The 18014-nt window shown below is 40.1% G+C and overlaps 1 protein-coding gene across 1 annotated transcript; it reads left to right on the top strand.

Annotated features, from left to right (window-relative positions):
• Positions 1-752: 752 nt before the first annotated feature.
• LOC120573473 lies at positions 753-2538 on the top strand. Its single transcript, XM_039823219.1, has 4 exons — positions 753-893; positions 1164-1332; positions 1962-2041; positions 2160-2538. The coding sequence occupies exons 1-4, from the start codon at positions 795-797 to the stop codon at positions 2454-2456; spliced, it is 645 nt and encodes a 214-aa protein (XP_039679153.1). The 5' UTR covers positions 753-794; the 3' UTR covers positions 2457-2538.
• The last annotated feature ends 15476 nt before the right edge of the window (positions 2539-18014 follow it).

Here is an 18014-nt window from a genome sequence, read left to right as displayed (position 1 = left end):
CTCACAGAAAATATGATTGCATATCTCTTTGACAAGTCTTTCAAAAAGCAGCTAAAATTCAGAGACTTCACACACCACTACAAGGTCACCCTTACTTTGGAATTGGTCAAACCAGAACAACAAACATGTGAAGCTCCTGTGTTCCCAGCAAACCAGAGGTAATAATGTATTAATTATGCTATTTTTTTTCACCATTTCTCTTTCTCTTTTTATCTTGCGTTGAGGTGTTGTTGTCTAATCTGATAATGCTGTTCTTCTGCTGTATTGCAGTTTGCAATCTACTTGCCACAGACTGCCTGCAGTCATTTCCATCCCACAATTCCCACAAGATGTCCAGAGCCACTTAGATGCTAAAGAACCGGTCCACAAGAAACAAAAGTACCGTAACAAAATAATTGGGACTCTGTATGACATGCTGTCACAGTGTACAATGTAAGTGTTCCTTTCCAAATATCATACGTAATATCATAAATCGTTTTTTAATAATTTTCCACCAGATGCACGCATGCAAACTTGTCACATTGTCACCCCGGCACACACCCACACGATAACACATGCACAGAGTGAAGTCAGTGAACCAGGTGCAGTGAAGATAACATTTTACTCGAGTTGATGACAACTACACTTGTTACTGTAAATGTAATGAAACCTTTGCAAGTAAACCAGTGATATCTGCTTTGATAAAGGAATCATGTATTGTGGGGGAGGATGCAACCTCTATTGAGGGTCATATCAAGGTACTGCTTGAGCAATACAGAAAGTTGCACCCCGACGTGAATCTGGTGAAAGACCGCATGATAAAAACCTTTGCATGGAGACGCCGAGAAATAGCAGAAGGAATGTCAACTGAAGATCTCTTGAGGAGATATCCATTCCTAAGAACATCCGCAGGGTTAAGAACAATTAAGCTGATGCCAGCTTCAGCTACAGTCAGTGCTTTAAATTGCCCACAGTCTATATATTAACACTTAACAGAAATTCCGAAAAAAAGTTCATATAGACTTCTCCTACAGTTGTAAATAATTTGTTTTTTACTGCAACTGTCCTGGCTGCCACTACAGTGTTCCTCAGAAACATAAAAGTGTTGATAAATGTTGTTTATATACTTAATACTTAAATAAAATATGCCTTTCTTTCCCCTATTTTTCTTTTTAAAATCTCAGTTGTGCGATGAGGTTGATGCCATGCACCCCTCTCCAGTCAACATATGCCACCGCATCAGTGAGAACTTCACATCTATTCTCCCAAATATGCTGAAACTTGTCAAGGATTCGCCACTGAAAAAACTCTACATGGAAGCAAGAGAGGATGCCTTGGCTGAGGATATTAAAGGTACTGATTTGAGCACATACACCTAGTTAATTCTGCTGCATCATTGTGTCAGTTGTGTGCAGTCCCTTTTTTTTTAAAGAGACTGTGTACAGTTCCACTGAACTTGTATTGTACTGACATGATACATATTGCCTGGAGGCAAGGACGCTATTGTTCTTGTGTCTTTTTCTTTTTTTATTATGATTCTACTGCCTCTGAGCCTCAATTTGACCCCCTAAACCTGCTCAAAAACAAACCAAATTTGGCAGGCACATCAGGTCTGGCGAAAAAATCTAAATCAAAATCATGTTTAAATTTAAGTATCAAGGTTTATAAAATAGTTCAAATTAGGCACCATTTTCTCACATGGAATTTTTTCTCAATCCCATCCACACTAATAATACTGCTAGAGGGCTGTAATACCTGTCTAGTGTTAATCTGTTTGTGGCACCTAGTCGGTGTATAATGCAACATTATCTTGATATTTAATTTGTTTATTTCTTACATACATTTTAAAAGCTAATACATTTTAGTTTAATGTACTGAACCTGAAATAACATGCGGTAGCCTGTCTATGGGAATTTGCAGGTTATTAGTATCAACCAACATTTGTTGAAATGCATTTTAATTGTAAAATCTGTATGACCTAGGAATTGACTTCAGGGGTGGACTCCTTCTCTTGCCATCCATATTCAAGGAGAAGATTGAGGATTTAATTATCCTTGGACAGGTAAATACCTGGTGTCCTGCATAGCCACTAGCCATAAGCTAATGTTTTTTTAGATCACTGTGCACGCTTTATCATATTGATCTTGTTATGTATGCTAAAAAAAATTTCTCTTATGTAGAATAATCCTCAAACTCCATATCCAACCGTTCAACTGAAAGCACAAGGGTTGAAATATGCCCTCTCCAGACAGTGCCAGAGTGTGGTCAATGTCGAGGGAATTGAGGTTTGTTCTCGCACTTCGGTGGATGAGGCCTTCATTGCAGCCTTCTGCATGTACTTTGTTTTCAACATGGCATATCCTGGATACTTGAAAAAGACACTGACCTTTCTCCAGAGGCGCATCGCAAACATCACGGGGGATGGAGACAAATCCCTGCCGGTAACTGTAACTCAAATTGTCAACCTTCTTCACTGATCATGCCTGGACTGCATCAGTGACTACGTTTACATGCAGCCAATAACCCGTTCAAAACCAGAATATTAGCAATAACCCAGTCGCGCACAGCCATGTAAACACCGGCAAAAACCTGAATATGCTCATATTCCGTTTTTTAAAAACCCGAAAACCTGGGTTACCCCTTTTCTAACCCGAAATTTTGGTCATGTAAACGCGTATCGGCATATCCCCATCAAAAGGAACATTGATTTGTGTTCTGCGCATGTTCTATTCGCAAGGAATCTTGGTCTTTTGAGTAGAGGAACTTCTTGTATGCGCCAGAAAACAGTTATAATAATAATTATATACTATAATAATATAGTTATATATATGTCAATGCAGAAAACCTGCACGCAGTATACCGGATGTAAACAAGAAGTAGAGGTAAACATGGCGAGATGCAGCACAGCACCACACTTTTGGAGCGAGGAGGAAACCAATTTCTTTATTAGTGTGGTGAAAACCATGAATATAATGTCTTTTGTTGACGGCAGAAAGTACCGAGATAGTGAGATTTATAAGAAGGTGACCGAAAAGTTATTGCGTCTTAAGGTTGTCCGTGATGCCGTCAGAGCGCTAACCGTGCGTCGCCGTTTACGTCGGGATATTGCCAATTGATTACAAATGCCATGTATACAGGAGTAACTCTCTCTGCTCACGCATGTAAACGGGTTATTCCGAATGTTTCAGAAACCCGAATAGTGACCTTAACCCGACCATAACCCGACAATTGACAGCTTGTAAACGTAGTCAGTGTACAAAATGCTCAAAGAGGAACTTTACTCTTAGAAAACTGATTCATCATATTGGACTTGTACATGCACACGACCCTCATTTCAACATAACCTGTGGGATAAGTAACTGCCAGTCTGCTTTTTCCAAGTATCATTCTTTTAGGTGGCATGTTTATCGAAAACACAAACGCACCATTTCTGATTGCTCTGAAGTAACTGAAGAACATTTTCAAGAACTAGTTGAACGCACACACGAAGTTGAACAGCCCACTCCACCAAGTATAGACACTTTGCTTGAAAATTTAAGAGACCATTTATTTAGTTGCATTCTCAAGTGTACCGAAAAAAATTATCTCTCCCTCTCTGTCCAACAAGATATTGTGGATGACCTATATTTTTTATTGTGTTTTTTCAAAGAAAACTGATAGGTTGGATATTTCAGCCTACATGTTTCAAATGTATTTTATATCTTGTATGTAGTGTACCACACAAGAAGGTTAGTCTGGGGACAACCTTCACCCACAAGAATGTGTAAATCTATTATGAGTTTGGGTACAACTTTCACACAGAGGAATTGGAGCCAGGAATGTGGGAATCTATTAGGAGCATCGGCCATAAAAGGTGTAGTTTAAGAGTAAAACTTGTGCACTGAAATAGATGTCTCGTGCTGTGTAAGCACAAAAAGAGTTTAAAAGGTGTTCACTATGATGTACATGTGGTTCATCCTTGGGCAGACGTGTCTGTATGCTCATGGTTGTCCCAGTGTCATGAACGTTTGTTCACTGTTTAAATAAAGCTGCACTTGATTTGTACTCTTCGGACTGGTCGTCATCTCTGAGGTCTCCCTACATCATTTCTGAATCATCACCCGATATCATTTGGCGTCACTGAACATGTGCAGATTCAGCGAAAGGTGAGTAGATGTCTATTCTTGTTGAATGGAATTTGCTCCCTTTTGTTGCATATCTGTAAAAGAACCGGGTGTGGGAATTGAAATGAGGGAGACATGATTTGGCTGTGAAATTATTAATTGGGTTATACTAAAATGGATGAAATTCCAAAATGTTTAAATGGTGTTTGAATTGTTGAAGCTGTTGCCATAATCAAATCTAACCTGTGACAAAGTGTTGGCCAACACAATTAGTTAGATTGTGAGTGAGGTTATTTGAATATTCGGGTCGCTTTTAGCTGACAGTGGTAAGACCAACGTCTGGTGAAGCGTTGAGGGACAGAAACGTATCTGTTATTTTCTTGTGATTCAGATAGGGATGAAAGAAGCCCTGGTGTGTTTGTGGCCCAAATATTACCGATGTCCCATGGTGGGTGACATTGATTAATGCGTGATTTTGCTGCGGACTTCTCTGTGTGATTGGTGCTTCGTTTTGGATGAGGTTCAGTACACAGAGTCGAAATGAATGTGATGAGTTATTGTGACGCATAAGGCGTAAGTGAAGTTTTTGACGGGTTCAAAGCTGATTATTTTGGAGTGCCCTGTAGACAGTTGGAGACGAAGACAGGGGGTTCGGGTGCATGTTTAGTTTAGTTACACAGGAGTGAAATAGGGAGTTAGGAGTTGAATTTGATTAGGGACATAGCTGGTAAACAATTCAAAACTGACCATTATCCACTCCAGTTTCGAATCAAGTGCTGCGTATTTGATGTGTTTTTGTCTTGTTTTGCTTTACGTGTTTTTGTCCTGGTTTGCTTTATATGTTTTGTGTATCTGCAATTTAATTTTTTTAATTTATGGGTCAAAATCATAGTAAATTATCTTGTCAAGCGTTAACATTACAAAGAAATGAAAAATAAATAAATAAATGAAAAAAAGGAAATAAATGAAACAAGAGGGAATAAGGAAATTTATTAGGATTAGGACGCCGTTAATGGGGAATTAAAGCCCTCAAGGAGGCAATTTTTAGAATGGGCCGCTAAGTCCTGGGAAGTCACTAGGTGAATTTTTGGGTCCGCTCCAGGAACTGAGAGGTTCCAGGACGCTGGGAGTTTGTAGAATAAAATTCAATGGTAAGTTACCAATCGATTCATAGGTTGACAAATTTATGTCCGAAGTAACCTCTCATTGAAATCTACACCTCAAAGGTAGCAGAAATTTAGGAAAAAGTAATATAAGGAAAAAGGGAACGGCGGAAAAGCATGCTTCTAGGAACTGAATGAATGAATGAAGATAATTTAGTGTTGAAAGCTGTTTCAAGCTGAAATGATGTTGACTTTGTGTGTGTGGTAATGTCATTGCAGCCTGCACTGAGAAAGACTTCATTTTAAGACTTAGACTTGAGCACAGCTCAAATAAAGTGTTCTGTTTGTAAAAGTGATGGTTGCTCGACTATGAAACTATGTGATTGAGATCTATTAAATGTATAAATTAAAGTTATGTTGACAAATAAAAGAAAAGGGAGAAAAATGTCATAAAACACCTAGAGAAATGGCATAAGGATTCAAAATTTCCTTCCAATTTGGAAACCTTCACTATACTTGCTTTTGAAGTATACGAAAATAAATTGGGAAAAAGTTGAGGATAAAAGTAGGATAAACAAGGCTCAGGCCTGAGAGAAGAAAATAAAAATAAAATAAAAAGGGAAGAAAAGAAAAAGAGATTAACAGCTGGCATGTGTGATTTGTGTCTGGAACCTTGATACTAGTGACTGATCATCCTGGAAGAAACAATTCCAGCCTCTACCTCCATTGACAATTAGAGACGAGAGGACTAAGATGTTGGGTTCCAGGACATCACCTTGGCCATCCTAAAGGAGTTTGACCACTTGTTTTGAGTAGTGAGGAATCTAAAATGATTTTACTTTGAATAAAATGATTCTAAATTTGATCATTGTATAGGGTTCTGAATTTTGCTATAGTTCCCCGCTGTCACATATGGTCACGTCGTTGTGCCAAAGTAATGGGTGACATTTGTGAAGGTGGGAAACAGAACGAATAAATCTGATTTCTGTGAAGAAACAGAGCGACTTAATCCAATTCTGATGAAATAGCAGATTGACCTGGTTTGGAGGTTATTTCATGAAAACTAAGAATGGTGATGTTGCTGTGAAACCATTGAGAATAAGTATAAATAAGATTTGAGTTTAAGAAGAATTACATAATTTAACAGCTTTATCGACTAGAGAGAGCTAAATGTATGACTTTTGAGTTAGGATAATGCAGTTCATATTAGTTACTTTTGTTGGTACAGAGATCATACTGAAGTATTTGGGATACAATCTAAGTAGGGTAAACATTTAGATAAAGAATAGTAAAACTGCTAACTGCTACTGCCAAGCACTAAAACTTAGATACAAAAAAGGACAAATTATGTAATTTTCAGGAATGACTCATTTTGATTTCAAAAAAACTAAAAAGACAGTACCAGAGTTTTGTCAAATGCTTTCCGAGGTTATTGTGATCTGACATATCATTGTTAAAGACAAATTAAGGATTGTGTAAAACAAATAATCAAAATTGGGTTTTAGTTAGTGTATAGGCTTACAAGTCCAGTTGAAATGATTAGCTGCTTAATTACTTAGTTGGTTGACTTTCCTGCATTGTTACTTTTGATACTTTAAGTACATATTTTTTTATTATGTTTTTTTTTTTTTTACTTAGGTGATATTTTTGTTGCAACATTTTGAATCAATGTCATAGGTTACAACGTAGAAAGAGAATCAAGAGAACTACAATGAGTAAAGTACAAATAATGCTTCTGGAGGAGTTGTGTTTTGTGTTTATTCAGGGCCTCGATGTGTCAGAGCGGGCCGTCTCACTTCCCCATGCTGCAGGACCAGTAAAAAGCTGAACCAGGATCATGAATCCTGGGCTGTGTATTCTATTCCATTCTGTGGGCAACATGGGCCCCCTCCATTAGACACCTGCACCAGAAACACATCTGGTGTTACAAAACGAGCTGAGAGGGAGAGGCCGCAGATTTTCAACTGCCCATGGTGGAAATGGACACCCAGATGGTTTTCGAGGTATGATCAGCGACTGACATTAAGGAAGTAATGTCACTCATGTTCGAAAAGTACTTTGGTGAAACATTCAACAGATGAACTGGAGTTGCAGTTCAGTGCCGAGACTGAAAAGCAGGAATGTGACAATGCAAGAGGCCAGGGTGGAGATGACCCTGAGGTCTCCATCACGTATCAATAGACTCTGTCTAAAGGGAGAACAGATGAACAGCCTGCAGATGGACTGAGAAAAGGAGGGGGGGAGTGAGAGACTGGATTTTGCTCTGACCCAGCGACGCTGAGGAGGTACTGCACTGACAAGTACACATTTTGGAAACACACATACTCTAAAGAAGTAATTATTTTGAAATAAGGTTATTACATAGGTAAACACATAGGTAAACACACCTATATGAAGGGTTAAGAGATGTCTCGATATCAAGCAACTTGGTAGGGAAAAATTACATTTTGTCTGTACGTGGTGATATACATTCTGTCAAATTTGTATTTCCGGTGACAGCTTCGTCCAAGATTAGTGCTACATACAGTGCCTTGCGAAAGTATTCGGCCCCCTTGAACGTTTCGACCTTTTGCCACATTTCAGGCCTCAAACATAAAGATATAAAACTGTAATTTTTTGTGAAGAATCAACAACAAGTGGGTCCCAATTATGAAGTGGAACGAAATTCATTGGCTATTTCAAACTTTTTTAACAAATAAAAAACTGAAAAAGTGGGCGTGCAAAATTATTCAGCCCCTTTACTTTCAGTGCAGCAAACTCTCTCCAGAAGTTCAGTGAGGATCTCTGAATGATCCAATGTTGACCTAAATGACTAATGATGATAAATAGAATCCACCTGTGTGTAATCAAGTCTCCGTATAAATGCACCTGCTCTGTGATAGTCTCAGAGGTCCGTGTAAAGCGCAGAGAGCATCATGAAGAACAAGGAACACACCAGGCAGGTCCGAGATACTGTTGTGGAGAAGTTTAAAGCCGGATTTGGATACAAAAAGATTTCCCAAGCTTTAAACATCCCAAGGAGCACTGTGCAAGCGATAATATTGAAATGGAAGGAGTATCAGACCACTACAAATCTACGAAGACCCGGCCGTCCCTCTAAACTTTCAGCTCATACAATGAGAAGACTGATCAGAGATGCAGCTAAGAGGCCCATGATCACTCTGGATGAACTGCAGAGATCTACAGCTGAGGTGGGAGACTCTGTCCATAGGACAACAATCAGTCGTATACTGCACAAATCTGGCCTTTATGGAAGAGTGGCAAGAAGAAAGCCATTTCTTAAAGATATCCATAAAAAGTGTTGTTTAAAGTTTGCCAAAAGCCACCTGGGAGACACACCAAACATGTGGAAGAAGGTGCTGTGGTCAGATGAAACCAAAATCGAACTTTTTGGCAACAATGCAAAACGTTATGTTTGGCGTAAAAGCAACACAGCTCATCACCCTGAACACACCATCCCCACTGTCAAACATGGTGGTGGCAGCATCATGGTTTGGGCCTGCTTTTCTTCAGCAGGGACAGGGAAGATGGTTAAAATTGATGGGAAGATGGATGGAGCCAAATACAGGACCATTCTGGAAGAAAACCTGATGGAGTCTGCAAAAGACCTGAGACTGGGATGGAGATTTGTCTTCCAACAAGACAATGATCCAAAACATAAAGCAAAATCTACAATGGAATGGTTCACAAATAAATATATCCAGGTGTTAGAATGGCCAAGTCAAAGTCCAGACCTGAATCCAATCGAGAATCTGTGGAAAGAACTGAAAACTGCTGTTCACAAACGCTCTCCATCCAACCTCACTGAGCTCGAGCTGTTTTGCAAGGAGGAATGGGCAAAAAATGTCCGTCTCGATGTGCAAAACTGATAGAGACATACCCCCAAGCGACTTACAGCTGTGATCGCAGCAAAAGGTGGCGCTACAAAGTATTAACTTAAAGGGGCTGAATAATTTTTGCACTCAATATTTCAGTTTTTTATTTGTTTAAAAGGTTTGAAATATCCAATAAATTTCGTTCCACTTCATGATTGTGTCCCACTTGTTGTTGATTCTTCACAAAAAATTACAGTTTTATATCTTTATGTTTGAGGCCTGAAATGTGGCAAAAGGTCGAAAAGTTCAAGGGGGCCGAATACTTTCGCAAGGCACTGTATGTTAAATGGAAATCAGTTCATCACAGCCAATTGAGTATCAAAATTAGTATCTTTTGTAACATACATAGAGGTTTAGAAATCTGACGTGAAGGTCACTATTCTGCATAAGCTGAAAAGTGGTGTTACTGTAACTGTTAGAGGGTAAAACAACTTATACTGACTCCAGAGCGGAGCTATGCAATTCATTGAATTTTTAATAGTGATTACGATTTTGGCTTATTGATTAAAAGAGGTAAAATCTGAAGAGTTTAAGATAATTTTCATATTTCAAAATGTTTACAATTTCAAGTAGTTGAAATGGTTATTTGAGTTGAATAATTGCAATATCGGTCCAAATTTTAATGCATTGGGAAATTGGGATTGACTAAAATATGCATGGGTCTATTTTATAAGATAGTAGATTGCTGAGTGTCATGTTACTGTTAAGAATCTATCTAGTTTATATATTAATGTTAAACAGATGAGATTTAAAGAGGAGGGGTGTTGGACATAAGGATGACATCACTCCACTCAATGACAAAAAACGCAATGTATATTACTTCCTTTAAGAACAAATGCGACAAGGGCATTTTACATAAATAGTATTAATATTACTTGTATTGATTTCGGAGAAGTAAGAATGACTGTTGAATACAAGTCACCTACTGACGGGGTAATTGTAGGAGAGCTCAAGTGTTTTTCTAAAGTAGAATTAATTCCAACAACGGAGTTTTGTAACTCTGGAAATGTTTTTTTCTTCCAAATGTTAATCATGTGCATTTCCAATCAGCTCATCGACGGAGACACAAGTCTGCGTCTTCTTCATTGTATGATACTTCCACATCAAGTGATGATGAGGGTCCATGGGACAAGTGGATTAAAAGATGTGAATAAAAATTCAATGTAACAAGGTTAAGAACATGTAGGAAATGATGGAGGAACTATGCTATCATGACAAAGAATAATGTGATCGCCCCAAAGATTCGGCTGGCAGCAATTTAATGAGGGGATCGCAGAGGAATTTTGTCCTGGTAAAGAAACAGCCACCAGGTTTTCGCCTCTGCCATGATTAGCATTGTTAATGTTTCATGTAAGTGATGTATTGTTACATATCACATTGTAGTACTGTACCTCAACTAGGATAAAAAAAGGGAGGATTGATAGGTTGGATATTTCAGCCTACATGTTTCAAATGTATTTTATATCTTGTATGTAGTGTACCACACAAGAAGGTTAGTCTGGGGACAACCTTCACCCACAAGAATGTGTAAATCTATTATGAGTTTGGGTACAACTTTCACACAGAGGAATTGGAGCCAGGAATGTGGGAATCTATTAGGAGCATCGGCCATAAAAGGTGTAGTTTAAGAGTAAAACTTGTGCACTGAAATAGATGTCTCGTGCTGTGTAAGCACAAAAAGAGTTTAAAAGGTATTCACTATGATGTACATGTGGTTCATCCTTGGGCAGACGTGTCTGTATGCTCATGGTTGTCCCAGTGTCATGAAAGTTTGTTCACTGTTTGAATAAAGCTGCACTTGATTTGTAATCATCGGACTGGTCGTCATCTTTGAGGTCTCCCTACATCATTTCTGAATCATCACCCGATATCAAAAACTATGACTCATTCATTTCTTATCATTTGGATAAGAATAGTTTCTGCATTAGTGATTGCCCAGAACTTGAGCAGGTTTTGTCTTCTTCAGACTTTTTTCAGAAAGCATGCGATTCAATTCGGTCACCATTCATGATAAAAGAGCACTGCAAAACAAAAATGGACATGACAGAACCAATAAGTTACACAGTAAGAGAAAATTCAGGAATGAAAATTGGTACTTATTCTTATATTCCAATCACACAGGTATTACAAAAATATTGCCAGCTGGAGGATGTGTGGGAACAGATTGTTTTGGATAACCACGGAAATCGAGATGATGACATTCTGACAGATTACAGTCATGGGGTGTACTTTAAAGAGCACTAATTTTTCAAAGATCACCCTCAAGCTCTAAGACTTCATTTTTATGAAGATGAATTTGAACTTGTGAACCCACTGGGGGCTAAATGAAATAAGTAAAAAATCTGTGCTTTTTATTATACAGTTGGGAACATAAGTGGAAAATATCGCTCAAAGTTGGGTCACATTCATTTAGCCTTAATGGTTCGCCATTCACATGTGAAAGAGTCTGGGCTTGAAACTATACTACAGCCCTTGATAGCTGACCTGAAGATGCTCTCCACAGAGGGCCTCACATTCAGTCTTGATGAAGTAGAGCACACAATTCAAGCTGCTCTAGCAACCATTTCATGTGACAACCTCTCTGCTCATATGATGGGTGCTTTTCTATGTCTTTCAATACTGGCCGGATATGTCGATATTGTATGGCCTCACATTCAGAGATACAACATGAGTTTTGTGAGGAGAGTTTTGTTCTTAGAACAACTGAGGTGCATAAATATCACGTAGACTGTGTAAAAAGTGACAAACAAAGTGCTGTTTTGTATGGCGTCAATGGTAATTGTACATTTGATGCACTGCCTTACTTTGACGTGACAAAGTGTTTTCCCCCAGATGTAATGCATGATTTGCTGGAGGGAGTTCTGTCTCTAGTAATGAAGTTGGTCATATGCAAAGCTCATAATCAAAAGCACATAACCATAAGTGAACTCAATGATGAGCTGAAAAATGTAAACATTGGGAAGAATGACAGACGAAACAAACCAGTGCCATTGACTGAAAAACTCCTTGGACATTCTAAGATAGTTGGATCAGCCAGTCAAAAATGGTGCCTATTCAGACTATTGCCTTTTTTAATGGCTCAACATATCCCATCTGATAGTCCATATTGGCATGTGTTCTTACTATGCTCAGAAATTGTGGATATCGTAATGGCTACAAAAGTGAGAAAAGATGAGCTTGCTCATTTGAAATTGCTGATTCAAGAATTCCTTGATAAGACTACTGAAGTCTTTGGAAATGTTTTAACACCAAAGTGTCACTACTTGATTCACTATCCAAGACTTATATTGATGTACGGTCCTCTTCGCCCTTTGTGGTGTATGAGATATGAAAGCGAGCACCAATATTTCAAAAATATTGCCAATAAATGTAGGAACTTTGTAAACATAACTCTGACTCTCAGCAACCGTCATCAAATGAAGCAATACTGGGAGTTTTCTTCACATAGGTTCCTAGGTGACTTTGAAAATGCACTCAGCAAAAGCATTAGTATGCCATTTTCATCTCTGCCACGTGATTTACAGAACTCTCTGAAATTAAACCAAAGTTTTGAAGATGTGCAGTTTCAGGATAAGGTGCTTCAGCGTGTGTCATCTTTATCTGTCAATGGTGTCAAATATGCCCTTGAGGATGTTTTTGTAGTAGGTTATGTACACACTGAAGCCATCCCTTTATTCTTGAAAATTAAGTACATTCTGAACGTTGAGACTTTTTGGGTGTTGTGTGGAAAATTGTTATTGCCTTGGTCTTATGACAATCACTTCCATGCTTACCATGTCACAGTTGACAATGACTGGATTCTGCTCAGTCCAGGAAATGAGTTAGACCATCAAGCACTCGACACCTATTTAGTTGATGATAGACTGTATGTTTCCTTGAGGTATTCTGTATAAATATGTTCTAGCTAAATATGTGTGTTACTTTGAAGTATTCTGCCTTATGTTAATGTGACTGCAATCTTTACATGTTATGTTATGCATTGATATTGATTCATTTTATATGTAACTATATTGAATTGAATGAATTAACATTTTTACACTATAAATGCTGCCATGTTTATCTGAAAACATATTTTCATTGATGTTAATAAATGGTAAAGAAGCAATTATTGTGTAGACAATTCTGGTACATTTTTGTCTCCTTAAAGTCCAGAATAGCTTGTCACTGGGGGCGTACCCTTATATAGTACAGGAAAGTACCCTTTCAATGAGGTACATTTCTGTACCTTTATAGATTAAAGGTACATTTATGTCTTGCAAGGTACACAACTGTACTTAAACTGGTACAGTTTGATAAGGTACATAAATGGACCAGCACTGAAAGGTACACAATTGTCTCTCAAAAGGGTACCTCCCCTGCGACAAGCATTTGTACCGATTTAGGTACAAACTGGTCTCTATTTTTGAGTGTGTACTCATGAAGGAGAAAAGTAACCGCCCCTGGGATTGGAGGAATAAAGCAGGGGGCCGACAGGGGTTCGGGGCGAAATAGATGTGAAAACTTAAGGGTTAAGCAACTATTTTCAAGGCCCGCTGCAGCATAATTCTCTGTATTTTGACTTATCACTTTTATTAATAAATCTTTGTGTTAACCCTTCATTTGGACCAAGCCTCTCCTTCTCAGAGATTCTGAAACACGTGAATTCTCTACACGTAACAGCTGTTATATATGTTAACGTTTATTTTCAAGTTTTATTTTGAGGGTCTTTTAAAGTTTACATGTGGTCTCAGCTAGCGGTTAGCCGAATTAACCGTAGCTTCCCGGTGGAGGCTAATGGCAGACCGCTATAATCACCTAGTGGTCCGCCGAATTAGCTATTAGCTAAACTAAAGTTAGCTGGAGGCTAGCGTGGGAACAGATTGGGTAGTGTCGTAAATCCTCGTACCACAGCGCATGCGTGAACATCTTGCGCATGCGCAGAACGGATTGTGCAGGTGGAACGGATCGTGTACTGACACCTTCCCAATCTGTTCCACACTAGCCTCCACCGGGATAGATAACAGCTAATTCGGCTAACCGCTAGCCGACAGCCTTCAGTCTAAAATAACGCATGCGCAGAACGGATCGTGCAGGCAGAACGGACAGCTAGATTCAGTCTAAAATAACGTTAAGTCAAACATAATGGGAAAAGCAGGCTACAGCTAAATTAAGACTTTACAGTAATAACAATAAAGACAAATATTGAGTGATTGTATTTTAAATGAGCACAAGTAGAACTGACGTAACAGCTGTTATATATGTTAACGTTTATTTTCAAGTTTTATTTTGAGGGTCTTTTAAAGTTTACATGCTGTCTCAGCTAGCGGTTAGCCTAATTAGCTGTTAGCTAAACTAACGTTAGCTTAACTGTGGAGGCTAACAGCAGACCGCTACAATCAGCTAGCGGTTAGCCAAATTAACCGTTAGCTAAACTAACGTTAGCTTCCCGGTGGAGGCTAACGGCAGACCGCTATAATCACCTAGCGGTCCGCCGAATTAGCTAAACTGATGTTAGCTGGAGGCTAGCGTGGGAACAGATTGGGTAGTGTCGTAAATCCTCGTACCACAGCGCATTCGTGAACATTTTTCCGCATGCGCAGAACGGATTGTGCCGGTGGAACGGATCGGATACTGACAGAGGTATTCCACTCTGTACAGCCAAGGAATGAGCATTGTATGCGTGAATGAGAACATGTAAGTTTGTTAAATAACCAGAACCCATGCTCCAGTTACTTAAATGTGCTGTGGCAGAGCTTTACTGTGTTTAAGGATGATTTAGAGAGTTTGATTGTTGTTATTTCTATGAGTAGAGTTTATACTGTTTCTACATCGCTGTTATTGAGCTAATGCTAACGCACTAATGCTAACGCGCTAATGCTGTGAGATGCTAATCTGTGAGTGTAGTATTAAGATAGTTGATGCTAATGTGACAGTTTTGTATTCATTTGACATATGACATACATTCATTTTGCTGTCACATTGACCCACTATTGTTTTCTACTCTGATTATTATTTCAGATATCATACAGCTGTACATACATATATCATACAGGCATCATACTACCTACTACCTGTTCCTGCTGTTCAAACCACTGAACCAGATTCTGAACACCAGTAAAGTTAAGTGGAATCAAGACCTCTGCCCCCTGTGTCTATCTCTCTAACCAGAGACCCATTGTAGATGAGGAGCCGGCCTACAACTGTTACGGATATACATATTCAGTAGAGATGCACCGATTGATCGGCCAGTAATCGGAATCAGACGATTTTCACGTGCTCGGCCATGACCGGTGACCGGCCGGTCAGTCTGACTTATGCCGATTTTATGCCGGTCATATGCACTCGGGGCGCCCGATTAACATCGCGCAAGATCAGCGCACCGCCGCTCAATCAGCTGTTCATGAAATGTTATAAAGTCGTAATTATACACTGCTCTGCAGAGCAGTTTGCTCTACTGATCTCAGCCGCTCTCTCTCTCTCTCTCTCCCCTCTGAGGCTCAATAAGTGGAACATGAAAACCGCGGGTCCCGTGAAATATGACAGCTACAGTGACTTTGATGAATTTTTGCTGTTGATCAGACCCCAGATGAGACAAGAAGCTAACGTTAGCAAACGCTGCGGTGACTGTCCCTCTGCCTCTGACGCTGCAATAGACACTGTGTTAAAAAAAAAAAAGAGACGTTGTATTCCTCTGACCCGCTGTATTAACGTTACTGTTTAAAACGCTTTCCAGGTTAGTGGGGGTGCATATACCGCTCCACACCAACATTAAAAACGTAGTAATCTTCCCCCAGCGTTGCTAAACTGTGTGTAAAATGAGTGGTGACGTTTATGTTTTCAGGTAACGTTACTGTTGACGTTCAAACAGGCCTGCATGTGTGTTTTGAGACATATCTTTATACTGCAAGGCTATATTTATTATATTAAGTTGGTTATTGGATGTGAAAAGAAGGAAATGGTTCTAACATTGCTCTTTAGATGTGTGTGAATTTCCCACACCAGGAGTAATTTATATAGTTATATTTTATAGTGATCCATTATCTGTTCAAAAAATGTTCTATGCAAAATGTAAAATGTTCTATTTAAGAAAAGATAGAAAATAAATATTTGGGTGTGCTGTAAAGTGGTTAGAAAAAATGAAATCGGAATCGGCTAAAATCGGTATCGGCAGGTCAAACTCAAAGAAAATCGGAATCGGCCTAGGAAGTTCTAATCGGTGCATCTCTAATATTCAGTCCAGTTAACTCTTGCATTGGTCCTTCGAGCCGGATATCTTCACCTACAGTGGAACAGAATGGCAGAAAAGGAAGCAGCAACAGTCCTACCGACAATACTCGGACAGAGACGGAGCAGACATCTTCCTGCACACCTGCAAGATTATCAGGTGAACCTACCTCAAGCCTTGCTCATGTCTAAACCTCTTAGTGCCAGCACTCCAGAACTGCGGTCATCAAGTGGGGAACCAGCATACTCTCTGACAGGTGACCAGTTACCAGCAGTGCTCGGACACCAGATGAGATTGGATCAGAGACCACAGGATGTAGTAGGCAAAGCAGAACTGTCAGCTCTCTCTAGTCAGCTAAGAGGAGGTTTAGGACGTCAGCATTTCCGACAAGAGGAAGAGCAGCACGGAAGCAAAGAGGATTCAGGGGAGGATGGCTCCCTATCTGTTGGCTCTATCAAATTCCACGCACTTCCACATAGCTCCCACACACCTGCCTATGTTCCCAGATCAACACAAGTGAGTAGTATTGCTTGGGATTATGTCCCACCTTCTACATTGCGGCCAGGACCGCCCGTGTCCACACTGTCTCCAGTGTATCCACTAGTGTCACAGATTAGCTATACATCACCTCAGGCTTTAGCTCCAGCAGCAGGTGGCTCTCAATACGTCCCACAGACAACATGCACCAGTTGGTCACAGCCCATAATACAACAGATGCCCATAACTAGTCAAAATCTCCAGCTGCCTTTAAGTACAGTGCCAGCTTACCAAATACCTGTACCTGTCCCTACATCTGCAGTCTTAACACAGTCTATGCCAGTAGTTGTTGCACCTACAGTTAACCAGTCAGGATGGGCAGTACCTACACAGCCAGGCTCCGTACCAGCGTCAGCCACTTCACACCTACACTATGGCGCACCAACGGCAGCTGCACAGCAGGTTAGTCAGCTACTACCAACATGGACATTAGCGCCATATGCCCTACCACACAACATAGCCGGTGGATTAGTGCCGCCCTATCCTCCAGCTCTGGCAGTTACTCAGCCATTGCAGCCTTCCTATCCTCTGTCTTATCCCCCTCAATCTGCCGCAGCACACATGCAACCAGGCTCAACAGTTTCGCAGCCAATGGTACAGTCATTCACTACTGCACCTCCTTTGCCTATGCAGCCTGTTCCAGTACCGGCACTTCCAAAGTTAACAAACGACAGTGAAAGGGAGTTTACAGATCTGAAAATGGCACTGGATCATCTCCTGAACCCACATGCTTAGCTGTCAGAACATGACAAGTATAGGGTCCTCATGGAGCAGCTGGTGCTGGAAGAAGCACGCCTAATTGCACAGGCTTGCCGCCATCATGCTCAACCATACACTGCTGCAATGCAAGCCCTACAACAGGAATATGAACAGCCTCATCAGCTTGCCCAAGGGGAAATCGCTGCAATCTTGAATTCACCTGAAGTCAAAGCAGGGGACTTCAAAGCCTTCCAAAGTTTCGCCCTACGTGTTGACTTGTTGGTAGGATGCTCACCTCTCTAGAGGGCCCACATGGACTTGAGTTGACGTCAACAGGCCACGTGGATAGGCTTCTCAGTAAGTTTCCAAGAAATCTGAGGGACAACTTCATAGAGCATCTGCAAGTACGTGGTCGCCTGCGAACACAAGGCCTCAATCCTTACAATCTCAGAGACCTTGCAGGGTGGTTGAAGGTAAAGGCTGAAGCTCAACGGCTGTCATCCAAGCTTTGTCA

Source organism: Perca fluviatilis, chromosome 14 (assembly GCF_010015445.1).
Source record: "Perca fluviatilis chromosome 14, GENO_Pfluv_1.0, whole genome shotgun sequence".
Lineage (NCBI taxonomy): Eukaryota > Metazoa > Chordata > Actinopteri > Perciformes > Percidae > Perca > Perca fluviatilis.
This window is presented reverse-complemented; position numbering and strand designations above follow the sequence as displayed.

Coding starts and splice junctions, on each gene's coding strand:
- LOC120573473 (XM_039823219.1), top strand. CDS start 795: ATGATAAAAACCTTTGCATGGAGACGCCGAGAAATAGCAGAAGGAATG. Junction 894..1,163: donor TCCTAAGAACATCCGCAGGG/TTAAGAACAATT, acceptor TTAAAATCTCAG/TTGTGCGATGAGGTTGATGC. Junction 1,333..1,961: donor CTTGGCTGAGGATATTAAAG/GTACTGATTTGA, acceptor TGTATGACCTAG/GAATTGACTTCAGGGGTGGA.